This window comes from Coregonus lavaretus, assembly GCF_964263955.1.
Source record: "Coregonus lavaretus genome assembly, chromosome: 26".
Taxonomy (NCBI): Eukaryota; Metazoa; Chordata; class Actinopteri; order Salmoniformes; family Salmonidae; genus Coregonus; species Coregonus lavaretus.
Window position 1 is genome coordinate 44,116,131 of NC_140013.1, and position 27,500 is coordinate 44,143,630.

General features: G+C 43.9%; 1 protein-coding gene across 1 annotated transcript in view; it reads right to left on the bottom strand.

Annotated features, from left to right (window-relative positions):
- Positions 1 to 27,500, bottom strand: part of arhgap42b (Rho GTPase activating protein 42b) — a 170,136-nt gene that overhangs the window by 39,074 nt on the left and 103,562 nt on the right. The window contains exons 4-10 of the mRNA XM_084142935.1: positions 12,654 to 12,755; positions 10,483 to 10,593; positions 10,249 to 10,353; positions 6,176 to 6,305; positions 4,464 to 4,564; positions 3,882 to 3,991; positions 2,608 to 2,667 (exon numbers count right to left, since the gene is read on the bottom strand). Coding sequence (XP_083999061.1) covers positions 2,608 to 2,667; positions 3,882 to 3,991; positions 4,464 to 4,564; positions 6,176 to 6,305; positions 10,249 to 10,353; positions 10,483 to 10,593; positions 12,654 to 12,755 — 719 coding nt within the window. The remainder of the gene's footprint in view (positions 1 to 2,607; positions 2,668 to 3,881; positions 3,992 to 4,463; positions 4,565 to 6,175; positions 6,306 to 10,248; positions 10,354 to 10,482; positions 10,594 to 12,653; positions 12,756 to 27,500) is intronic.

Genomic DNA, 27,500 nt, shown 5'->3' on the forward strand with positions numbered 1-27,500 from the left:
AGTCTATCTCTAGCTGATCCCTGTAGGGTTCTATAGTCTATCTCCAGCTGTTCCCTGTAGGGTTCTATAGTCTATCTCCAGCTGTTCCCTGTAGGGTTCTATAGTCTATCTCCAGCTGATCCCTGTAGGTTTCTATAGTCTATCTCCAGCTGATCCCTGTAGGGTTCTATAGTCTATCTCCAGCTGATCCCTGTAGGGTTCTATAGTCTATCTCCAGCTGTTCCCTGTAGGGTTCTATAGTCTATCTCCAGCTGATCCCTGTAGGGTTCTATAGTCTATCTCCAGCTGATCCCTGTAGGGTTCTATAGTCTATCTCCAGCTGTTCCCTATAGGGGTCTATAGTCTATCTCCAGCTGATCCCTGTAGGGTTCTATAGTCTATCTCCAGCTGATCCCTGTAGGGTTCTATAGTCTATCTCCAGCTGTTCCCTATAGGGGTCTATAGTCTATCTCCAGCTGATCCCTGTAGGGTTCTATAGTCTATCTCCAGCTGTTCCCTATAGGGTTCTATAGTCTATCTCCAGCTGATCCCTGTAGGGTTCTATAGTCTATCTCCAGCTGATCCCTGTAGGGTTCTATAGTCTATCTCCAGCTGATCCCTATAGGGTTCTATAGTCTATCTCCAGCTGATCCCTGTAGGGTTCTATAGTCTATCTCCAGATGTGTCTAATATCTGAATACACAATCCCTCTGAAGGCTCATTTCAGACCAATTTTTCATAGTATCCATGTAATATTATTAATGTAATAGTATCAATGTAATAGTATTAATGTAATCATATTAATGTAATATTACCCATGTAATAGTATTAATGTAATATTATTGATGTAATATTATTGATGTAATAGTATTAATGTAATATTATTAATGTAATAGTATCCATGTAATATTATTAATGTAATAGTATCGATGTAATAATATTAATGCAATAGTATTAATGTAATATTATTAATGTAATAGTATCGTTGTAATTGTATCCATGTAATAGTATCAATGTAATAGTATTAATGTAATCATATTAATGTAATATTACCCATGTAATAGTATTAATGTAATATTATTGATGTAATATTATTGATGTAATAGTATTAATGTAATATTATTAATGTAATAGTATCCATGTATTAGTATCCATGTAATAGTATCCATGTAATAGTAAATACAGGTTAACATGTACTCATACATTGATGCATTCCCAACATTACCCCCCAGCAGCTAGCAGTAAGGGTTAGCACTAGCTGAAAGCCTTGTAGCTAGATGATGCTGCTGCTGTGTATAGTTGCTATTAAACATGAAGTGTTGGAATGGAGTGGCTGAGAACACACAGACAGCAAGTGTAATGTAATGATGATGAATGGATGAGCTGGAGATGAACATACGGTGTCCATTTTAGGACAACCTCAGTCGCAAGCGTCATGCCTCACTCTGATGTGAGGGCTCCTGGGTAAACTTTCCCTAGGTACAGATCAGCTTCCCCTCCCCCAATACTAACCTTAACGATTAGTGGAAAAAAACAAAAACTGACCGAAGATCAGGGGCAACTCCACCGTATCCCCCTGGTGAGGCTTGAGGATAAGGATGTCCTCAAATGTACACCGTACAGGAAGCTGACTGGGGTCGTGGCTCCACGTTGCCCTCGCGGTTAGAATAAGCATATCTGATCTTTCAGGTGATAAATTAGTTAGCTACCCAGCCAGTTAAACAGGAGTTATTGTCCATGCTCAGCTCAGCAGCGCTCGGATTGGAGGTGAAGACAGCTGCCCTGACCAGACCTAGGTTCAAATACTTTTTTTTGGTATCATTTAAAATACTTGATATGTGTATTTTTTTAATGTTGCCTGTATTAATCAAACCAATGGATGTACTTATAGAATATTCCCAAACCTGTATACCTGCCCATCTGGCATCCTAGGCAGGCTAGAACAAATGCTGAAATGATTTGAAAGATTTCAAATAGTATTTGAATCCAGGTGTGGTGGTTAGCTACCGCTCCATTTTGAAACACACCGACTCAGCCGAGCGAGGCCTGCCTGTTCTGATGCCGTCATCTCATGAATGAAACCACTTGATCAATTGATTTTTCTTCTCCTCCAGGACCGGTTTGATCTGCATCTGAACGTCTGTCTGCCTCACTCCCTGCCCTTCTTACTGGGCTAGTCAAACATTTAAGTCCTATTAATAAACAATGTTCCCCCCCATGCATTAAGGGTCTCTGAAATCTGAAAATTGTACAAATGGAATCAAGTTGATGAATGAATCCATTACTTAAAGTCAGAATGATATTATTGAAATCGATAAACGATTATAGTAATTGTAGATGAGAAGAAATTATTCAAGTGGAGTATTTATTTACGTCACGCTTTCCTTTCCCATCACGATTGATTGTGATTGGTGAAGTCTGATTCGGTGATTGTGATTGGTGAAGTCTGATTCGGTGATTGTGATTGGTGAAGAAAAAAAAAAAGCAATGTATTTTTATTCAAAGTTCATTAGAAGTTGTAAAGAGTGAATGAATGGGGATGACTATCAGCCTTAAACACATGCAGAAACATGCACACTGCTCTGAGAGAGAGGGGGGGGGCAGGATAGCAACAGTACAGTGACGTACCGGACTTTACAGAACTTTAACTGAAGAGGTCGGAAAAGAGTTCCATGACAGATGTCAGTTCTACATCGACACGAAGAAACACAGAGAAAAGAAGAAATGGGTACAAATAACAGAAAAATAAAATAAAATCATCTCTGTATAAAAGACTAACTGCTAGCTAGCACATTTAGTAAAACAAAAAGGCTTCAGTAAAAAGGACACTTAAAGAACATGCAGGACACAGAGCTGAAAACATCTAAACACATCTACACACTAATAACAACAATAGCTAAAAACAGCCAATAAGGTTTAAACAGGAAGTTTAAACATCTAATCAAAAGGGAAATGCACTTGTTTTCCGCATATGGCGTCTGTCTTTTCAAATCCCATTCAGTTGCAATCAGTCCCAAGTGACTTCAGTGGAACCAGCACTAGTCTGACGACAACAATCACTACGATGACAACTGGGTCTGTTACTGTAATCATAATGTTGATAAAGGCCTCTTAATTTGATCATATTTAAGTGTCTATGATTACTATTACTGTTACTGTTTGCTGTAATCTAGTTTCTATTATGTTCATGTTTTCAGTGACACTTATAGGAGGTAGCCGGATAATAGATCTTTATGTGTTTAAGCCAAACTGTACATTGTTACTCAGCGCAATTTGTGAGTCACTGACTACCATTGCCATGCCATTGGCATACCATATTTACAGCAATTGGCTAGAGTCATTGACAACCGTTGCCATGCCATAGGCATACCATATTTACAGCAGTTGGCTAGAGTCATTGACTACCGTTACCATGCCATTGGCATACCATATTTACAGCAATTGGCTAGAGTCATTGACAACCGTTGCCATGCCATGCCATTGGCATACCATATTTACAGCAGTTGGCTAGAGTCATTGACAACCGTTGCCATGCCATGCCATTGGCATACCATATTTACAGCAGTTGGCTAGAGTCATTGACAACCGTTGCCATGCCATAGGCATACCATATTTACAGCAGTTGGCTAGAGTCATTGACAACCATTGCCATGCCATAACCATACCATATTTACAGCAGTTGGCTAGAGTCATTGACAACCATTGCCATGCCATAACCATACCATATTTACAGCAGTTGGCTAGAGTCGTTGACAACCGTTGCCATGCCATAGTCATAGTCATAGCCATTTGGCTAAAGCACAGATAGGGCAGGGTCTAGCAGGCCAAGTAGTAGTAGGAGCGCCATTTTAGTAATAAAAAGGTGATTCATAGAAATACTGATATGAAGAATGATGACAGACCTTTCCACCACTTCGATATCGAAGCAGAAACGCTTGTCGATGGAGTCAGTCTTCCTCCGGATACAGGACTTCAGCTTGAACATCTCAGATGGACTCACCACCAGACCATTCTAGAACACAACAGAGGAACTCATGATGAGACTGGTGTAGAACACAACAGAGGAACTCATGATGAGACTGGTGTAGAACATAATAGAGGAACTCATGATGAGACTGGTGTAGAACACAACAGAGGATATGGGAGGATTTAAAGGAGTTAGTGCTTGTTGACAAAGATACCTTATGGGTTTAAAATGCAATTCCAACAGAGGAAATCATTTATAGGGCCCTTTTCCTGAGTAGACCAGGTAAAACTCTGAGATCAGGTCTGAGTTTATAGCCAATAACTAGGCCGTGAGTATTTCCCTGGTCAGCTCTAGTTTATAGCCTAGAACTAGGGCCTTGAGTATTTCCTGGGTCAGCTCTAGCTTATAGTCTAGAACTAGGGCCCAGAGTATTTCCTGGTCAGGAAACACTCTGGACAGTAATAATATAATGTTTATCACTGTCCACTAGATGCCTGTGTACTGCAATATACACTACCTGTTTGCCAGCTGATTTGGTTTCAAAGTTGGTCATGGTGAAGGTTTTGCTGCCCTTCTCATACGTACAGTAGTGTCGCGTCCACGTGCATCCCAGCGGCCCTGAAACAGAGACAAGGAACAACACAGCCATGATTGGCCATGAAATAACAAATACATCGAAAAAGGCACTACTTTTTCACTAGGGCCTGTAGGGATCTGGTCAAAAGTAGTGCACTATGTAGGGAAAAGGCTGCAATTTGGGACTGCCAAGCTAAGCCATGATTGCTTCCTGAAACCACAATGTTCTGGAAGGACTTCTGAAATTAAATTCATAATTAAGTAAGATAGAACAACATGTTGTTGTTGTTGTTTATCATCTGAGATAAAGTTTCCAGTATTCAGGGTATTTCCTCCAGTACTAGTTTGAGAGCACATCAAAGCTGGATCAGGAACATGAAATGAGATAGAGTTACATTCTCAGAGTTAGAGTCATGTTCTCAGAGTTATGTTCTCAGAGTTACAATTTCACATTTTTCAGACGCTCTTATCCAGCGCGACTTACAGTTAGTGAGTGCATTCATTTTTCATACTGGCCCCCCTGTGGGAATCGAACCCACAACCCTGGCATTGCAAGCACCATGCTCTACCAACTGAGCTACAGGAGGGAGTTATGGTCTCAGAGTTAGAGTTCAGAGTTATAGTTATGTTCTCAGAGTTAGAGTTATGGTCTCAGATTTAGAGTTATGGTCTCAGAGTAAAGTTATGTTCTCAGAGTTAGCATTATGTTCTCAGATTTAAAGTCATCTTCTCAGAGTTAAAGTTGTGTTTTCAGAGTTAGAGTTATGATCTCATAGTTAAAGTTATGGTCTCAGAGTTAAGAGTTAAAGTTATGTTCTCAGAGTAAGGTTATGTTCTCAGAGTAAGGTTATGTTCTCAGAGTAAGGTTATGGTCTCAGAGTAAGATTATGTTCTCAGAGTAAGGTTATGTTCTCAGAGTAAGATTATGTTCTCAGAGTAAGGTTATGTTCTCAGAGTAAGATTATGTTCTCAGAGTAAGGTTATGTTCTCAGAGTAAGGTTATGTTCTCAGAGTAAGGTTATGTTCTCAGTTACATTTATGTGAACTAGTTAGAGGTATGTGGAATAGGAGCAACATAGTTATTGGAGCTAGCTAGGAACAACAGAGTTATTGGAGCTAGCTAGGAGCAACAGAGTTATTTGAGCTAGCTAGGAGCAACAGAGTTATTGGAGCTAGCTAGGAGCAACAGAGTTATTGGAGCTAGCTAGGAACAACAGAGTTATTGGAGCTAGCTAGGAACAACAGAGTTATTGGAGCTAGCTAGGAGCAACAGAGTTATTTGAGCTAGCTAGGAGCAACAGAGTTATTGGAGCTAGCTAGGAGCAACAGAGTTATTGGAGCTAGCTAGGAGCAACAGAGTTATTGGAGCTAGCTAGTAGAAGACGGTTTCTTCAGAGAGAAAGACAGAAAGAAAGGAATACAACACAATAAAGCCTGTACTTTAGCCAACATAGTCAGACGAGTTTGACAAAAAGTACTTATAGATCTGGGTTAGTGTATGAGTCAGAGGGTGGGGTTAGAGTTAGTCCACTGTCCTGGGGGTTAGGGGTTAAGGGTTAGGGGTTAGACTCACGTTTCTCCTGGACGTAGAGGAATCCCTCCATGGTCCACTGTCCTGGAGGTTAGGGGTTAAGGGTTAGGGGTTAGACTCACGTTTCTCCTGGACGTAGAGGAATCCCTCCATGGTCCACTGTCCTGGAGGTTTGTAGTCCTGATCAGCTGATCTGATTCTCTTCATCAGTTTCTCTACCTCCTGCTTCGTACTCACAAAGTTGTTCCTCGTCTGTGTGTGTACACACACACACACACACACACACACACACACACACACACACACACACACACACACAGATCAAAATATAAAGATCGGCACAAAACCAGCTTCCATGGGTCAAAAGAGAGAACTTGCATCATAACAGATGATGAATAAAGCTGCTGTGTTCTTATCAAACACAATAACACCAACACCTATACACCATACATTATAAAAGCATTTTTCTGGTGAGCCAGTGGGATATACTGAGAAATACATACATAATTAATGCTCCACGGCGCCAGATGAAGAAACGCCCGGTGGAAGACGTCTCCATTTTTCACTGAGCAAGTCACCATGACACACTGTGTGCTTCCCCCAATGGCACCCCTATATTCCCCACAGAGTCGAATTGGTCTCAGTCCAAAACTAGTGCACTATATATGGAATAATGGTGCTGTTTCACATTTGCTCACAGCCTCAGTCTTCACGAGAGGCTAGCCGAGACAGGCTCATCCACACCAGACGCTGTTACTGCGTCTGCTAGCCCACAGAGAGGGTTACTGAGTGGGCACTCCGGGGGCAAGCTGAGCCCTGGTAGTACCCTGTTTGTGTGTGTGTATGTGTGTGTGTGTGTGTGTGTGTGTATGTGTGTATGTGTGTAATTGTGTCTGCTAACCCAGGGAGTGAGGGTTACAGAGTAGGTACCCCGGGGGGGGGGGGCAGAGCCTTGTTAATGCACTCAGCACCCTGTGTGTCTGTTGGGGGCAGGGAGAGGGTACTCGGGCCAGCGGAGCTGACATCTGGGTCAGAGAGAAATTGGGGGCCAGAGACTTGAAGTGGCAAAATTTGAAAAATGGAAGAGAAGGCAAGGAGAGTCACAGTAATGGAAGAGAAGGCCAGGAGAGGTCACAGTAATGGAAGAGAAGGCCAGGAGAGGTCACAGTAATGGAATAGAAGTCCAGGAGAGGTCACAGTAATGGAAGAGAAGGCCAGGAGAGGTCACAGTAATGGAAGAGAAGGCCAGGAGAGGTCACAGTAATGGAAGAGAAGTCCAGGAGAGGTCACAGTAATGGAAGAGAAGGCCAGGAGAGGTCACAGTAATGGAAGAGAAGGCCAGGAGAGGTCACAGTAATGGAAGAGAAGGCCAGGAGAGGTCACAGTAATGGAAGAGAAGGCCAGGAGAGGTCACAGTAATGGAAGGAGAGGTCACATTAATGGAAGAGAAGGCCAGGAGAGGTCACAGTAATGGAAGAGAAGTACAGGAGAGGTCACAGTAATGGAAGAGAAGTCCAGGAGAGGTCACAGTAACGGAAGAGAAGGCCAGGAGAGGTCACAGTAATGGAAGAGAAGTCCAGGAGAGGTCACAGTAATGGAAGAGAAGGCCAGGAGAGGTCAGAGTAACGGAAGAGAAGGCCAGGAGAGGTCACAGTAATGGAATAGAAGGCCAGGAGAGGTCACAGTAATGGAATAGAAGGCCAGGAGAGGTCACAGTAATGGAAGAGAAGGCCAGGAGAGGTCAGAGTAACGGAAGAGAAGGCCAGGAGAGGTCACAGTAATGGAATAGAAGGCCAGGAGAGGTCACAGTAATGGAAGAGAAGGCCAGGAGAGGTCACAGTAATGGAAGAGAAGGCCAGGAGAGGTCACAGTAATGGAAGAGAAGGCCAGGAGAGGTCAGAGTAACGGAAGAGAAGGCCAGGAGAGGTCTCAGTAATGGAAGAGAAGGCCAGGAGAGGTCACAGTAACGGAAGAGAAGGCCAGGAGAGGTCACAGTAATGGAAGAGAAGGCCAGGAGAGGTCACAGTAATGGAAGAGAAGGCCAGGAGAGGTCACAGTAATGGAAGAGAAGTCCAGGAGAGGTCACAGTAATGGAAGAGAAGTCCAGGAGAGGTCACAGTAACGGAAGAGAAGGCCAGGAGAGGTCACAGTAATGGAAGAGAAGTCCAGGAGAGGTCACAGTAATGGAAGAGAAGTCCAGGAGAGGTCACAGTAATGGAAGAGAAGTCCAGGAGAGGTCACAGTAATGGAAGAGAAGGCCAGGAGAGGTCACAGTAATGGAAGAGAAGGCCAGGAGAACAACGACCAGTCTGCTGTGGTTTCAACCTGAACAACGACCACTCTGCTGTGGTTTCAACCTGAACAACGACCACTCTGCTGTGGTTTCAACCTGAACAACGACCACTCTGCTGTGGTTTCAACCTGAATGAAACTCCTGGGCTACAGCACCCAAAGAGACATATCAATATTTTCTCCAGTCAATATATTCTGGAGTTAAGTACACCATACATTTTAATTTTGCTGTGAGCTTTTGTGATTTAGTGGGTTTGAGTGGGCTACACTACCCCTCAGGTGTTAAGAGTTACAGCATGATATGAATATGAACGCTCTGCAGACTGAAGCTGGAGGTAGAGTACTGCTCTGGGCTCAAACTTTAGCCAACTCACTTAACTATCGTTGCCATACATAAACTACAGCTCAGCGTTCAACACCATAGTGCCCACAAAGCTCATCACTAAGCTAAGGACCCTGGGACTAAACACCTCCCTCCGCAACTGGATCCTGGACTTCCTGACGGGCCGCCCCCAGGTGGTAAGGGTAGGCAACAACACATATGCCACGCTGATCCTCAACACGGGGGCCCCTCAGGGGTGCGTGCTCAGTCCCCTCCTGTACTCCCTGTTCACCCATGACTGCATGGCCAGGCACGACTCCAACACCATCATTAAGTTTGCCGATGACACAACAGTGGTAGGCCTGATCACTGACAACGATGAGACAGCCTATAGGTAGGAGGTCAGAGACCTGGCCGTGTGGTGCCAGGATAACAACCTCTCCCTCAACGTGATCAAGACAAAGGAGATGATCGTGGACTACAGGAAAAGGAGGGCCGAACATGCCCCCATTCTCATCGACGGGGCTGTAGTGGAGCAGGTTGAGAGCTTCAATTTCCTTGATGTCCACTTCTCCAACAAACTATCATGGTCCAAACACACCAAGACAGTCGTGAAGAGGGCACGACAACACCTTTCCCCCCTCAGGAGACTGAAAAGATTTGGCATGGGGTCCCCAGATCCTCATAAAGTTCAACAGCTGCACCATCGAGAGCATCCTCGACAGGTTGCATCACCGCCTGGTATGGCAACTGCTTGGCATCTGACCGTAAGGCGCTACAGAGGGTGGTGCGTACGGCACAGTACATCACTGGGGCCAAGCTTCCTGCCATCCAGGACCCCCCCTCCCCTTTGATTTTACACTGCTGCTACTAGCTGTTTATTATCTATGCATAGTCACTTTACCCCTACCTACATGTACAAATTACCTCGACTAACCTGTACCCCCACACATTGACTCGGTAATGATACCCACTAAATATAGCCTTGTTATTGTTATTTTATTGTGTTACTTTTATTTATTTTTATTCAGTAAATATATGTCTTGAACTGCATTGTTGGTTAAGGGCTTGTAAGTGAGCATTTCACGGTGAGGTCTACACCTGTTGTATTCGGCGCATGTGACAAATACAATGTGATTTGATTTGACAGTAGTTAGAGGAGTTGGTGGACAGTTAGAAGGGTTAGTTAACGCAGGTCTGATCTGGGACCAGGATACACAGGTCTGATCTGGGACCAGGATACACAGGTCTGATCTGGGACCAGGATACACAGGTCTGATCTGGGACCAGGATAAACAGGTCTGATCTGGGACCAGGCTACTTAGTAAAGACTACAGGTCTGATCTGGGACCAGGATAAACAGGTCTGATCTGGGACCAGGCTACTTAGTAAAGACTACAGGTCTGATCTGGGACCAGGATAAACAGGTCTGATCTGGGACCAGGCTACTTAGTAAAGACTACAGGTCTGATCTGGGACCAGGCTACTTAGTAAAGACTACAGGTCTGATCTGGGACCAGGATAAACAGGTCTGATCTGGGACCAGGATAAACAGGTCTGATCTGGGACCAGGCTACTTACGTTCTGCAGGTTGAACTGGAGCTGTTGTTTGTAAGGCTCAAACTCGTGAGCGAGCTCGTATCCTTCATGGTAGAACGTGAACAGACCCTGCAGGAAGGCCAGCAGCTGAGAGGGAGAGACAACAACATTACATCCAAACTAATGTAAGCTGTATAAACTTTTACATTTAGCGGGGTTGCCTTGACTACCAAATGGAACACTTCGCTCCGAGCTGAATACTGAAACGGTACTCACCGGTTCCACAAATTCAAACTTCTTCTTTTCTTGGACCTCCTGGATCTTGAAAACGTACTCCAGGGAGGCATCATAGAAGACCTGTCTCTCTTTGTCAATCTGTGTGTCTGCCTGGAGGTGAAATAGGGCAGTTAAACAAGGCCTGAACTTTAGGAAAAAGGGAAAGGTAGTGTGTGTGTGTGTGTCTGTGTGTCTGTCTGTGTGTGTGTGTGTGTGTGTGTGTGTGTGTGTATACTGTGGAGACTATTTGAGAAAGGGTTAATGGTTACACCATCCGGTTTCGAGAGTACTCTTCCGTGTGTTTGACCGTGAAGGTACCGTGCAACCAGCAGGATAAACAACAGTGCTGTCACTGACAGAGTGCAGTTGGTCTTAGAAAAGCTCCATTGCACTACATTTAACTAGGGCCCATAGGAATAAGGTACCATTTAACTAGGGCCCATAGGAATAAGGTACCATTTAACTAGGGCCCATAGGAATAAGGTACCATTTAACTAGGGTCCATAGGAATAAGGTACCATTTAACTAGGGTCCATAGGAATAAGGTACCATTTAACTAGGGCCCATAGGAATAAGGTACCATTTAACTAGGGTCCATAGGAATAAGGTACCATTTAACTAGGGCCCATAGGAATAAGGTACCATTTAACTAGGGCCCATAGGAATAAGGTACCATTTAACTAGGGTCCATAGGAATAAGGTACCATTTAACTAGGGTCCATAGGAATAAGGTACCATTTAACTAGGGCCCATAGGAATAAGGTACCATTTAACTAGGGCCCATAGGAATAAGGTACCATTTAACTAGGGCCCATAGGAATAAGGTACCATTTAACTAGGGTCCATAGGAATAAGGTACCATTTAACTAGGGCCCATAGGAATAAGGTACCATTTAACTAGGGTCCATAGGAATAAGGTACCATTTAACTAGGGCCCATAGGAATAAGGTACCATTTAACTAGGGCCCATAGGAATAAGGTACCATTTAACTAGGGTCCATAGGAATAAGGTACCATTTAACTAGGGCCCATAGGAATAAGGTACCATTTAACTAGGGCCCATAGGAATAAGGTACCATTTAACTAGGGCCCATAGGAATAAGGTACCATTTAACTAGGGCCCATAGGAATAAGGTACCATTTAACTAGGGCCCATAGGAATAAGGTACCATTTAACTAGGGCCCATAGGAATAAGGTACCATTTAACTAGGGCCCATAGGAATAAGGTACCATTTAACTAGGGCCCATAGGAATAAGGTACCATTTAACTAGGGCCCATAGGAATAAGGTACCATTTAACTAGGGCCCATAGGAATAAGGTACCATTTAACTAGGGCCCATAGGAATAAGGTACCATTTAACTAGGGCCCATAGGAATAAGGTACCATTTAACTAGGGTCCATAGGAATAAGGTACCATTTAACTAGGGTCCATAGGAATAAGGTACCATTTAACTAGGGCCCATAGGAATAAGGTACCATTTAACTAGGGCCCATAGGAATAAGGTACCATTTAACTAGGGCCCATAGGAATAAGGTACCATTTAACTAGGGCCCATAGGAATAAGGTACCATTTAACTAGGGCCCATAGGAATAAGGTACCATTTAACTAGGGTCCATAGGAATAAGGTACCATTTAACTAGGGTCCATAGGAATAAGGTACAATTTAACTAGGGCCCATAGGAATAAGGTACCATTTAACTAGGGTCCATAGGAATAAGGTACCATTTAACTAGGGCCCATAGGAATAAGGTACCATTTAACTAGGGCCCATAGGAATAAGGTACCATTTAACTAGGGCCCATAGGAATAAGGTACCATTTAACTAGGGCCCATAGGAATAAGGTACCATTTAACTAGGGCCCATAGGAATAAGGTACCATTTAACTAGGGTCCATAGGAATAAGGTACCATTTAACTAGGGCCCATAGGAATAAGGTACCATTTAACTAGGGCCCATAGGAATAAGGTACCATTTAACTAGGGCCCATAGGAATAAGGTACCATTTAACTAGGGTCCATAGGAATAAGGTACCATTTAACTAGGGCCCATAGGAATAAGGTACCATTTGGGACATTCATCACTAATCACAAAGGTCCCGTTGCTTGAAGCAGATATAAAATGGAAAAGTATCAAGTGGGCTCATAGTTAGGAACTCGGGGATTTACCTCTTGTAAGAATGTCTCTTTCTTCCTGGAGGACAAGGCCAGGTGCTTCTCTAGAACGGTGTAGTATTTCTCTGTCTCCTTGTCAAACTTCTTCTTCCCTTCCTGAAAAAGACAAAAACGCCAAACGGCATGGAAAGTCTTCAACACACGGTGTAACGTGATATAACAGTCTCTTGACAAACATTACAGTAGCTATGTCTTATCTCTCCTTCCTCTCAAAGACCTTGTTTACTTCCATTCACTGATTCGAAAGGAAATGACTGGTATCAGTCTATCATTCCGGTGTTAATACGAAATTGTAACTATTTTGCACTATGGCCTATTTATTGCCTTACCTCCATAACTTACTACATTTGCACACACTGTATATATATATTCTGTTGTATTTTTGACTTTATGTTTTGTTTTACCCCATATGTAACTCTGTGTTGTTGTTTTTACCTCACTGCTTTGCTTTATCTACACGTGGTCAGAGCAGGCCCTAGGTGGTCAGAGCAGGCCCTAGGTGGTCAGAGCAGGCCCTAGGTGGTCAGAGCAGGCCCTAGGTGGTCAGAGCAGGCCCTAGGTGGTCAGAGCAGGCCCTAGGTGGTCAGAGCAGGCCCTAGCAGGCCCTAGCCTTTTGGCAGCTGCACCATCGAGAGCCCTACGCACCACCCACCTCTCCAGCAAAACATTTTAGTGGAACCCCTCTTGACAGCAGAGAGAGAAAAAAGAAAGTTTTAGAGTTCATTTCTTGCAATTTTGCCATGGGGCATAGAGAAGATTTTGCAATTATAAAACTAATTTCATGCAATTCTACTCATTTTGCCATGGTGCGGAGACAAAATGTTTTAGTTTTACAGGTAATTTCCTGCAATTCTACATTTGTCATTGGGTGGAGAGAGAGACATGTTTGCAGTTTTTAATATGATATCTGAGTGAGAGTGACTAACTAAATCAATGGGGCCCCCGGTTGGTAATTCGACCATGATTAGATTAGTTTAGATAGCTGGCCGCTAGACTAACTTACCCAAAACATAATGTTAGCTGACATGGGCTAATGCACAACCAAATTTCGAAATTGAACAATCTTGGCATTCTCTCAACCAGCTTCCTTTCCTTTCTCTCTGTGTTTCTCTCTCTCTCTATTGCGAACACAAATCACAACCCACATTCAGGGCAGACTAGCATGAAGAGCAAACATTGATTTAGAAGTATTTATAGTGAAACTATCGAAGTACTTTGACACTGAACAGTAGGATGGATCACACATGGAACTGAGAGATGTTGATTCTGTTTCCATTTCAGTTTTCATAAAGGTATTTATAACTACACGCAGCTCGACTCTGAGAACATTAAAGACAACCAATCTTGTTTCCTGTAAAAATGCCTTATTGTTTAATATATGGTTAAAGTACTGTGATTTAGAAGACTAATGAAGAAATCGACAGTAAACCTCCAGCAGCATATTCTGTTATTGTCCCTTCACATAACTAATGAGACAATAAGCTGTATCCTCCCTCCATATGAGACCCTGAGACTCTATAACAATAAGCTGTATCCTCCCTCCATATGAGACCTTGAGACTCTATAACAATAAGCTGTATACTCCCTCCATATGAGACCTTGAGACTCTATAACAATAAGCTGTATCCTCCCTCCATATGAGACCCTGAGACTCTATAACAATAAGCTGTATCCTCCCTCCATATGAGACCCTGAGACTCTATAACAATAAGCTGTATCCTCCCTCCATATGAGACCCTGAGACTCTATAACAATAAGCTGTATCCTCCCTCCATATGATACCTTGAGACTCTATAACAATAAGCTGTATCCTCCCTCCATATGAGACCCTGAGACTCTATAACAATAAGCTGTATCCTCCCTCCATATGAGACCCTGAGACTCTATAACAATAAGCTGTATCCTCCCTCCATATGAGACCCTGAGACTCTATAACAATAAGCTGTATCCTCCCTCCATATGAGACCCTGAGACTCTATAACAATAAGCTGTATCCTCCCTCCATATGAGACCCTGAGACTCTATAACAATAAGCTGTATCCTCCCTCCATATGAGACCCTGAGACTCTATAACAATAAGCTGTATCCTCCCTCCATATGAGACCCTGAGACTCTATAACAATAAGCTGTATCCTCCCTCCATATGAGACCCTGAGACTCTATAACAATAAGCTGTATCCTCCCTCCATATGAGACCCTGAGACTCTATAACAATAAGCTGTATCCTCCCTCCATATGAGACCCTGAGACTCTATAACAATAAGCTGTATCCTCCCTCCATATGAGACCCTGAGACTCTATAACAATAAGCTGTATCCTCCCTCCATATGAGACCCTGAGATTCTATAACAATAAGCTGTATCCTCCCTCCATATGAGACCCCGAGACTCTATAACAATAAGCTGTATCCTCCCTCCATATGAGACCCTGAGACTCTATAACAATAAGCTGTATCCTCCCTCCAAATGAGACCCTGAGACTCTATAACAATAAGCTGTATCCTCCCTCCATATGAGACCCTGAGATTCTATAACAATAAGCTGTATCCTCCCTCCATATGAGACCCTGAGACTCTATAACAATAAGCTGTATCCTCCCTCCATATGAGACCCTGAGACTCTATAACAATAAGCTGTATCCTCCCTCCATATGAGACCCTGAGACTCTATAACAATAAGCTGTATCCTCCCTCCATATGAGACCCTGAGACTCTATAACAATAAGCTGTATCCTCCCTCCATATGAGACCCCGAGACTCTATAACAATAAGCTGTATCCTCCCTCCATATGAGACCCTGAGACTCTATAACAATAAGCTGTATCCTCCCTCCATATGAGACCCTGAGATTCTATAACAATAAGCTGTATCCTCCCTCCATATGAGACCCCGAGACTCTATAACAATAAGCTGTATCCTCCCTCCATATGAGACCCTGAGACTCTATAACAATAAGCTGTATCCTCCCTCCAAATGAGACCCTGAGACTCTATAACAATAAGCTGTATCCTCCCTCCATATGAGACCCTGAGATTCTATAACAATAAGCTGTATCCTCCCTCCATATGAGACCCTGAGACTCTATAACAATAAGCTGTATCCTCCCTCCATATGAGACCCTGAGACTCTATAACAATAAGCTGTATCCTCCCTCCATATGAGACCCTGAGACTCTATAACAATAAGCTGTATCCTCCCTCCATATGCATGATGCCAAGAGCACTTGAGACTTTATGAGAATAAGGAAATCAGTTACGTTAACTACCATGTCCATGTCCAGGCTTCATCACTTTACAATACTGTAATGACAGAACTATCATACTATGGTATGGTGATTTCCGTAGTGCTGTCAGTGCAGTATTGTAAAGTCATCTTCTAAAGCATATACTGTAAGACAGACACACAGACACACAGACACACAGACACACAGACACACAGACACACGCCGTTATTATCTGTTCCTGTCTGGTTGTCAGCCCAAGAAGATCTCACGGTTTAACACGGTTTGACTTCAGTATTGAACGTTTGTCCAGGGGGGGGAGAAACATCACATGTTTATGTTTAGTTTAGGCATTCATTCCAAATGGTTATGGTAAGGGTTCATATTTGGGATAGGGTTACATCCAATGATGTATATAAACCCTGGATTGCTGATGCTATGTATTGGCCAATGAGAGGCTTTGAAGCCACCAGGCGGCCATATTGCCACTCCCCAGTGGGAGCAGTCCTTCATAGGAATTAATGGAATTCTACAGTATTTCAATTAAATGAGGACAAAGGACAAAATAACTTGTATTTAAGTTTTTTTTTTTTTTTGTAGATAGGACAGTAACCTTAGTAATCAACACAATATACAGTACCAGTCAAAGGTTTGGACACACCTACTCATTCAAGGGTTTTTCTTTATTTGTACTATTTTTTACATTGTGGAATAATAGTGAAGACATCGAAACTATGAAATTGAATCATGTAGTAACCAAAAAAGTGTTAAACAAATCAAAACATATTTCATATTTCAGATTCTTCAAGTAGCCACAGTTTGCCTTGATGACAGCTTTGCACAATCTTGGCATTCTCTCAACCAACTTCATGAGGAATGCTTTTCCAACAGTCTTGAAGGAGTTCCCACTTATGCTGAGCACTTGTTGGCTGCTTTTCCTTCACTCTGCGGTCCAACTCATCCCAAACAATCTCAATTGGGTTGAGGTCGGGTGATTGTGGAGGCCAGGTCATCTGATGCAGCACTCCATCACTCTCCTTCTTGGTAAAATAGCCCTTACACAGCCTGGAGGTGTGTTGGGTCATTGTCCTGTTGAAAAACAAATGATAGTCCAACTAAGCCCAAACCAGATGGGATGGCGTATCGTTGCAGAATGATGTGGTAGCCATGCTGGTTAAGTGTGCCTTGAATTCTAAATATATCACTGACAGTGTCACCAGCAAAGCACCCAAACAACATCACACCTCCTCCTCCATGCTTCACAGTGGAAAATACTCATGCGGAGATCATCCGTTCACCCACACCACATCTTCACAGATCTTCATTGAAAAGGGTTGAAAAGGGTTCAAACACTGTTTCCCATGCTTGTTCAATGAACCATAAACAATTAATGAACATGCACCTGTGGAACGGTCATTAAGACACTAACAGCTTACAGACGGTAGGCAATTAAGGTCACAGTTATGAAAACTTAGGACACTAAAGAGGCCTTTCTACTGACTCTGAAAAACACCAAAAGAAAGATGCCCAGGGTCCCTGCTCATCTGCGTGAACGTGCCTTAGGCATGCTGCAAGGAGGCATGAGGACTGAAGATGTGGCCGGGGAAATAAATTGCAATGTCCATACTGTGAGACGCCTAAGGCAGTGCTACAGGGAGACAGGACAGCCGATCATCCTTGCAGTGGCAGACCACGTGTAACAACACCTGCACAGGATCGGTACATCCGAACATCACACCTGCGGGACAGGTACAGGATGGCAACAACAACTGCCCGAGTTACACCAGGAACGCACAATCCCTCCATCAGTGCTCAGACTGTCCGCAATAGGCTGAGAGAGGCTGGACTGAGGGCTTGTAGGCCTGTTGTAAGGCAGGTCCTCACCAGACATCACCGGCAAGAATGTCGCCTATGGGCACAAACCCACCGTCGCTGGACCAGACAGGACAGGCAAAAAGTGCTCTTCACTGACAAGTCGCGGTTTTGTCTCACCAGGGGTGATGGTCGGATTCACGTTTATCGTCGAAGGAATGAGCGTTACACCGAGGCCTATACTCTGGAGCGGGATCGATTTGGAGGTGGAGGTTCCGTCATGGTCTGGGGCGGTATGTCACAGCATCATTGGACTGAGCTTGTTGTCATTGAAGGCGATCTCAACGCTGTGTGTTACAGGGAAGACATCCTCCTCCCTCATGTGGTACCCTTCCTGCAGGCTCATCCTGACCCTCCAGCATGACAATGCCACCAGCCATACTGCTCGTTCTGTGCGTGATTTCCTGCAAGACAGGAATGTCAGTGTTCTGCCATGGCCAGCGAAGAGCCCGGATATCAATCACATTGAGCACATCTGGGACCTGTTGGATCGGAGGGTAAGGGCTAGGGCCATTCCCCACAGAAATGTCCGGGAACTTGCAGGTGCCTTGGTGGAAGAGTGGGGTAACATCTCACAGCAAGAACTGGCAAATCTGGTGCAGTCCATGAGGAGGAGATGCACTGCAGTGCTTAATGCAGCTGGTGGCCACACCAAATACTGACTGTTGACAGTGAGAGGACTTTTTTTTTTTTTTGCTGAGTTTACATGTCCTCAAAGATGGAAGGCAGGTGGGAGGAGGAGAGATCAGGTGGGACCATTCTAGCCAATGAGAGGGCAGATAATCGTGTGAACAACAGGCACAACTCTGATATAAAGCAGTTGCTGAAATAGACAAATCCACTAATTTGAAGGGGTGTCCACATACTTTTGCACATATAATGTATCTACCTCAATTACCTCGTACCCCTGCACATCGACTCGGTACTGGTACCCCGCGTATATAGCCAGGTTATTACCTCGTACCCCTGCACATCGACTCGGTACTGGTACCCCGCGTATATAGCCAGGTTATCGTTACTCATTGTGTATTATTTATTCCTTGTGTTATAATTTTTCTATAATTTTTCTCTCTTCATTGTTGGGAACATTTCACTGTTAGTCTACACCTGTTATTTACGAAGCATGTCACAAATAAAATTAGTTTTGAGTTGCCCAGGGTCCACTATGACCTCCGATGAGATATCAATCGGACAATAAGCAAGGTGGAATCATATCGCACTGGCTCTGAAGCTCGTCGTATTTGTATTTGTATTTAAAAATTATTAAAGCAGTTGGCAATGTCTGTTGGTTTTGTGATGAATGAGCCATCTGATTCAATGAATGATGGAGCTGAGTTTGCCTTTTTTCCAGAAATGTCATTTAGGGTGCTCCAAAGCTTTTTACTATCATTCTTTATGTCATTTATCCTTGTTTCATAGTGTTGTTTCTTAGGGCTTGCAGACGATAATGGATTACAAAGGGAAACCCAGCCGCGAGAAACTCCCAAAAGAGCTAAATGCCTTTTAAGCCCCTGTTCTTCCAGATGACTGTGTGATCTCGCTCTCCGTGGCCGAACAGGTTAACACCCGCAATGCCGCCGGGCCAGACAGAATCCCAGGGTGCGTTCTGAAAGCAATGCCGCCGGGCCAGACAGAATCCCAGGGTGCGTTCTGAAAGCAATGCCGCCGGGCCAGACAGAATACCAGGGTGCGTTCTGAAAGCAATGCCGCCGGGCCAGACAGAATCCCAGGGTGCGTTCTGAAAGCAATGCCGCCGGGCCAGACAGAATACCAGGGTGCGTTCTGAAAGCAATGCCGCCGGGCCAGACAGAATACCAGGGTTCTGAAAGCAATGCCGCCGGGCCAGACAGACTACCAGGGTGCGTTCTGAAAGCATGTGCAGACCAGCTGCCAAGTGTCTTCACGGACATTTCCAATCTCTCCTTGACCCAGTCTATAATCCCAACATGTTTCAAGCTGACCACCATTGTCCCTGTTCCCAAGAACTCCAAGGTAACCTGCCTAAATGACTATCGCCCTGTAGCACTCACATATGTAATTATGAAGTGCATTGAAAGGCTGGTCATGGCTCACATCAACACCATTATCCCAGACACCCTGGACCCACTCCAATTCGCATACCGCCCCAACAGATCCACAGATGACGCAATCTCAGTTGCACTTCACACAGCCCTCTCCCACCTGGACAAGAGGGGAAATAACTATGTGAGAATGCTGTTCATAGACTACAGCTCAGCGTTCAACAACATAGTCCCCTCCAAGCTCATCGCCAAGCTGGGGACTATGGGACTGAACACCTCCCTCTGTAACTGGATCCTGGACTTCCTGACGGGCCGCCCCCCAGGTGGTGAGGGTAGGCAACAATACATCACTGGGGCCGAGCTCCCTGCCATCCAGGGCCTCTATACCAGGACAGCCCAGTACATCACTGGGGCCGAGCTCCCTGCCATCCAGGGCCTCTATACCAGGACAGCCCAGTACATCACTGGAGCCGAGCTCCCTGCCATCCAGGGCCTCTATATCAGGCGGTGTCAGAGGAAGGGCCGAAACATTTTCAAATACTCCAGCCACCCAAGTCCGGCAAACGGTATAGGAGCATCGGCTCTCGACAGTTACAGGCCAGCGGCTGCATTGGGCATCTCTGAGTTCCCTCCTATAACACAGGACTAGGAGGGGGACAGGATTACCCTCCTGTAAGATCACTATCACCATCGGCCCCCCTACTAAAATCAATACATTATTTCAAGTTAACAAATTCTCATCTTTCCCAGTGTGCCTGCATGGGCCCATGGGTCTGTTTCAGGGGTATGAGGAACATCTATTGTGTATCTCCCGCATGCTTCTACTGAGGGAAGGTAAACAGGTAAACAGATAAATCAATAAATTGATAAACAGGCATATGATGTTGACAGAAAGTACATTTCCCTAAAGGTTTTGTGTAGTAGTTTTTTATTAAGGTTGCTGTAGTAGTTTTTATTACGGTTTGTGTAGTAGTTTATATTAGTTGGGGTGCAGAAGAGAAGAGAAGACGAAGAGAGAAGAGCTGACGGTCTGTGCTGGCCGTGGTTGATATTCTACACATGGCTGAAGCCCAGAGGAACACACACACACACACACACAGAATGACTCAGAGTCAAAGGCAGAGAGAAAGCGTCTGATTAAAGCCATTTAAACACTGCTGTCTCCCACCTCTGCTGTGCTCTGTGTTTGTCCAATGTACTGCAGGCAGAGACAGAGCAGGACGCGTATTAACGGGTCTCTACCATAAAGAGAAGAGAGGCTGCTTTCAACCAACCGGATGTTTACTGGTCTGTCCCCAGCTGAGAAGCTCTCTCCTCCCCCTCAGGCTTTTATTGTAATCATAATAGAGAGATTTAAAGAGCAGGCGCCCTGCTGCAGAGAGAGGGGAAACCTTTGAAGCCTGGCAAGGGATAGCAGAGGACACAGACATGGACAGATACATAGACAGACGGACAGACAGAGCCTGGAGCCAGTTAGGAATGACAGACAGACATATATATAGAGTAAACAGACGGACAGACAGACAGACAGAGTAAACAGACAGACAGACAGACATACATACAGACAGACAGACAGACAGACAGACAGACAGACAGACAGACAGACAGAGACATACAGACAGACAGACAGACAGAGAGAGAGACATACAGACAGACAGACAGAGAGAGAGACAGACAGACAGAGTGAGAGACATACAGACAGACAGACAGAGAGAGAGACATACAGACAGACAGACATAGAGAGAGACAGACAGACAGACAGACAGACAGACAGACAGACAGACAGACAGACAGACAGACAGACAGAGCAAATCAAATCAAATCAAATTGTATTTGCCACATGTGCCGAATACAACAGGTGTAGACAATACAGTGAATTGCTTACTTACAAGCCCTTAACCAACAATACAAAAGTGACTATGCATAGATAATAAACAGAGTAGCAATAAACAGATGGACAGACAGATACATACACCTTAGCCAAATACATTTAAACTCAGTTTTTCACAATTCCCGACATTTAATCCTAGTAAAAATTCAGTTAGGATCACCACTTTATTTTAAGAATGTGAAATGTCAGAATAATAGTAGAGAGAATGATTTATTTCAGCTTTTATTTCTTTCATCACATTCCCAGTGGGTCAGAAGTTTACATACACTCAATTAGTATTTAGTAGCATTGCCTTTAAATTGTTTAACTTGGGTCAAACGTTTCGGGTAGCCTTCCACAAGCTTCCCACAATAAGTTGGGTGAATTTTGGCCCATTCCTCCTGACAGAGCTGGTGTAACTGAGTCAGGTTTGTAGGCCTCCTTGCGCGCACACGCCTTTTCACTTCTGCCCACACATTTTCCTTGTGATGGCCACTCCAATACCTTGACTTTGTTGTCCTTAAGCCATTTTGCCACAACTTTGGAAGTATGCTTGGGGTCATTCCATCACAGCACAAGTCCATGATGGCGCCGGAAAAGATGGCTGCCGTTTTACAGCCCTCTAACCAATTGTACTATTATGTGTGTTTTTTCGCGTTATTTATAATTTATTCTGTACATAATGTTTCTGCCACCGTCTCTTATGACCAAAAAGAGCTTCTGGATATCAGGACAGCGATTACTCACCTCGTATTGGACAAATATTTTTTCTTCAACGAGTCGGACGCGAAGGATATTCTACAGACACCTGACAAGGCCCAAATCCCCGTCATTCGCAGGAGAAAGAGACGGAGATATCGTGGACGTGGGTCGGGGTGCCTTGTAAGGATCCGACGGCGAGCGAGTAAACTGCCTCTTCCATCAATCCTATTAGCCAATCTTCAATCATTGGAAAACAAAATGGACGACCTAAGATCAAGGTTATCCTACCAACGGGACATTAAAAACTGTAATATCTTATGTTTCACCGAGTCGTGGCTGAACGACGACACGGACAACATACAGCTAGCGGGCTATACGCTACATCGGCAGGATAGAACGGCTGACTCCGGTAAGACAAGGGGTGGTGGTCTGTGTATATTTGTAAACAACAGCTGGTGCACAAAATCAAATACTAAGGAAGTCTCAAGGTTTTGCTCGCCTGAGGTAGAGTATCTCATGATAAGCTGTAGACCACACTATTTACCAAGAGAGTTTTCATCTATATTTTTCATAGCTGTCTATTTACCACCACAAACCAATGCTGGCATTAAGATTGCACTCAATGAGCTGTATAAGGCCATAACTAAACAGGAAAATGCTCATCCAGAGGCAGTGCTCCTAGTGGCCGGGGACTTTAATGCAGGGAAACTTAAATCCGTTCTACCTAATTTCTACCAGCATGTTAAATGTGCAACCAGAGGAAAAAAAACTCTAGACCACCTTTACTCCACACACAGAGACACATACAAAGCTCTCCCTCGCCCTCCATTTGGCAAATCTGACCATAACTCTATCCTCCTGATTCCTGCTTATAAGCAAAAACTAAAGCAGGAAGCACCAGTGACTCCGTTAATAAAAAAGTGGTCAGATGACGCAGATGCTAAGCTACAGGACTGTTTTGCTAGCACAGAATGGAACATGTTCCGGATGACTATGTGATCACGCTCTCCGTAGCCGATGTGAGTAAGACTTTTAAGCAGGTCAACATTCACAAGGCCGCAGGGCCAGACGGATTACCAGGACGTGTACTCCGAGCATGTGCTGACCAACTGGCAAGTGTCTTCACTGACATTTTCAACATGTCCCTGACTGAGTCTGTAATACCAACATGTTTCAAGCAGACCACCATAGTCCCCGTGCCCAAGGACACTAAGATAACCTGCCTAAATGACTACCGACCCGTAGCACTGACGTCTGTAGCCATGAAATGCTTTGCAAGGCTGGTCATGGCTCACATCAACACCATTATCCCAGAAACCCTAGACCCACTCCAATTTGCTTACCGCCCCAACAGATCCACAGATGATGCAATCTCTATTGCACTCCACACTGCCCTTTCCCACCTGGACAACAGGAACACCTACGCGAGAATGCTATTTATTTACTACAGCTCAGCATTCAACACCATAGTGAACTCAATGCTCATCACTAAGCTAAGCATCCTGGGACTAAACACCTCCCTCTGCAACTGGATCCTGGACTTCCTGACGGGCCGCTCCCAGGTTGTAAGGGTAGGTAACAACACATCTGCCACACTGATCCTCAACACGGGGGCCCCTCAGGGGTGCGTGCTCAGTCCCCTCCTGTTCTCCCTGTTCACACATGACTGCATGGCCAGGCACGACTCCAACACCATCATTAAGTTTGCAGACGACACAACAGTGGTAGGCCTGATCACCGACAACGATGAGACAGCCTATAGGGACCTGCAGTGTGGTGCCAGGATAACAACCTCTCCCTCAACGTGACCAAGACAAAGGAGATGATTGTGGACTACAGGAAAAAAAGGAGGACTGAGCACGCCCCCATTCTCATCGACTGGGCTGTAGTGGAACAGGTTGAGAGCTTCAAGTTCCTTGGTGTCCACATCACCAACAAACTATCATGGTCCAATCACACCAAGACAGTTGTGAAGAGGGCATGACAAAGCCTATTCCCCCTCAGGAGACTGAAAAGATTTGGCATGGGTCCTCAGATCCTCAAAAAGTTATACAGCTGCACCATCGAGAGCATCCTGACTGGATGCATCATCGCCTGGTATGGCAACTGCTCGGCCTCCGACCGCAAAGCACTACAGAGGGTAGTGCGTACGGCCCAGTACATCACTGGGGCCAAGCTTCCTGCCATCCAGGACCTCTATACCAGGCGGTGTCAGAGGAACGCCCTAAAAATTGTCAAAGACTCCAGCCACCCTAGTCATAGACTGTTCTATCTGCTATCGCATGGCAAGCGGTACCGGAGTGCCAAGTCTAGGTCCAAAAGGCTTCTCAACAGCTTCTACCCCCAAGCCATAAGACTCCTGAACAGCTAATCATGGCTACCCAGACTATTTGCACTGCCCCCCCACCCCCACCCCATCTTTTTACGCTGCTGCTACTCTGTTAATTATTTATGCATAGTCACTTTAACTCTACCCACATGCACATATTACCTCAATTACCTCAACTAGCCGGTGCCCCCGCACATTGACTCTGCACCGGTACCCCCCTGTATATATAGCCTCCCTACTGTTATTTTATTTTACTTCTGCTCTTTTTTTCTCAACACTTTTTTGTTGTTGTTTTATTTTGTTTTTTTATAAAAAAATAAATGCATTGTTGGTTAAGGGCTGTAAGTAAGCATTTCACTGTAATGTCTACACCTGTTTTATTCGGTGCATGTCGCAAATACAATTTGATTTGATTTGATTTGACATCCTTACTGTGCATTATAACTATTTGAAATCGCATAAAACAAGGTTTTCAAAACATTACAGCTCTTTAACAGCTTAAGCTACAGACATTGGACCAACTGTAAAAAGATATTACAATTACACAACTAGTTTATGAACTTATTAATGATTTAAATGTACTACATTTGCATAAAAGGAATACATGTACCACAGTACCTAACTTCCCCCATGATGGATTTTCTGAATACAGTCACAGGTAAATGTGATATAAAACAGTTACCAATATATTTACATAACAATGTACTACACTATCAGTCAAAAGTTATGAGGTCATCTGTAAGAGGTATGAGGTCATCTGTAAGAGGTATGAGGTCATCTGTAAGAGGTATGAGGTCATCTGTAAGAGGTATGAGGTAATCTGTAAGAGGTATGAGGTCATCTGTAAGAGGTATGAGGTCATCTGTAAGAGGTATGATACATATATTACCAGTCAAAAGTTTGGACACACCTACTCATTCAAGGGTTTTTCTTTATTTTTACTATTTTCTACATTGTAGAATAATAGTGAAGACATCAAAACTATGAAATAACACATATTGAATCATGTAGTAACCAAAAAAGTGTTAAACAAATCAAAATATATTTTAGATTTTAGAGTTTTCAAAGTAGTCACCCTTTGCCTTGATGACAGCTTTGCACACTCTTAGCATTCTCTCAACCTGCATCATGAGGTAGTCACCTGGAATGCGTTTCAATTAACAGGTGTGCCTTGTTAATAGTTAATTTGTGGAATTTATTTCACTATTAATGCGTTTGAGCCAATCAGTTGTGTTGTGACAAGGTAGGGGTGGTATACAGAAATTCCTGCTTTCAGGTGCTTGAGATGGGTGAGAACCTTATTCCTTTTAACTGGATGGTCGAGCCCTTTCACGTTCCAAGAGACCAGGTTAACTAAGTTGCTAGTATTGCTATTCATATGTACTGTGTCTGGTTATCATAACGATGAGGTAAGAGAAAAGAACATGTCTAATGTTCCAGTTAGTTTTCTCCTCATGAATGAAGCAGGTAGAGTAGCTACCTTGTGGTTATGTGAAATGACAATATGTTCTTGCAATATCGACACACTTGATTGCTATGGCATGGGCATTACAAATCAATGAAATAATTAAACACTGTTATCGGCTATTATGCCTCTCAATTTCCAGTCGACATTAGCATGGAAAAAGTCAATATGCAGTATAGCTATGCCAATGACATTATTTGACAGTATTGAGTCAAGCAACAGCTTTACTGTTTCAGAAAATATAGCGTCACAGTGCTGGAGGGGCAGAGCAGGCAAGTGGGCTTCCTATCTCCTGATACCCTGATGATGACTGGCAGAAGACTGTCTCACCAAGGATGTACTCAAAGACTGTAATGAAAGGCCAAAGGGGTCCTACTCCCAAAGTCACTGTGTGCCAAAATGTGTTCGACTAGAATGATTGCAGTAGGTTATGTCCATCTACTCATTCCTTAAAATGTTGACAAATACACCCAACTTGACACTTGCCATATATGCATAGCCATTGATGTGTTTAGAGAAGGTTGTAAATGGCTTTGGTTATGTTGAACTGCAGCTAGTTAAAAGACCACACAACTTGCTAGCTAGATTATTAGCCTGGTAGCTAACAGAGCAAAGTGCTGGAGCTATTAGTTCACAGAATACAATCAAGACGTCGATCTACTATTGCAGTGGTTCCCAACTCCAATCCCCAACCACACGTATTTTTGTTGTAGCCCTGGACAAACACAAAGGATTCAACTCATTGAGTACCTGATGACTAGTTGACAAGTTGAAACAGGTGTGCTTGTCCGGGGCTACAATAACAATGTGTACTGTAGGGGTTACTCGAGGACCGGAGTTGGGAACCACTGTACTATTGTATACAGTAACAAACACGTTTCTAGCTAGTTAGGTATCTACATACTGTATGTAGCCATGGGATTAGCTGCTAGCTTGTTAGCTAACGTTAGCTCGCAGCACCTTGCCCAATCTGCCCGATTAGCTGCTAGCTTGTTAGCTAACAAGTTAGATCTGGCACTGACACCGGGAGCCTGGATAGCTAGCTAGCAACTAACGTTAGAATGTCAACTAACGGAACAGATACAATTTCAATAAAGGCTATCTGGCTTTACATTTTGAATATGGTTTAGATTTACATTTACGTCATTTAGCAGACGCTCTTATCCAGAGCGACTTACAAAGTGGTGCATTCACCCTATAGCCAGTGGGATAACCACTTTACAATTTTTTTTTTTTTTTTTTGGGGGGGGGGGGGGGGGGGGTTAGAAGGATTACTTTATCCATAGATATGGCTGAGAAACCAAAATATATTGAGTGTCAATGTTTTAGCTAGCTAGCTAAAAACTTGTGTAGCTAGCTAGCTA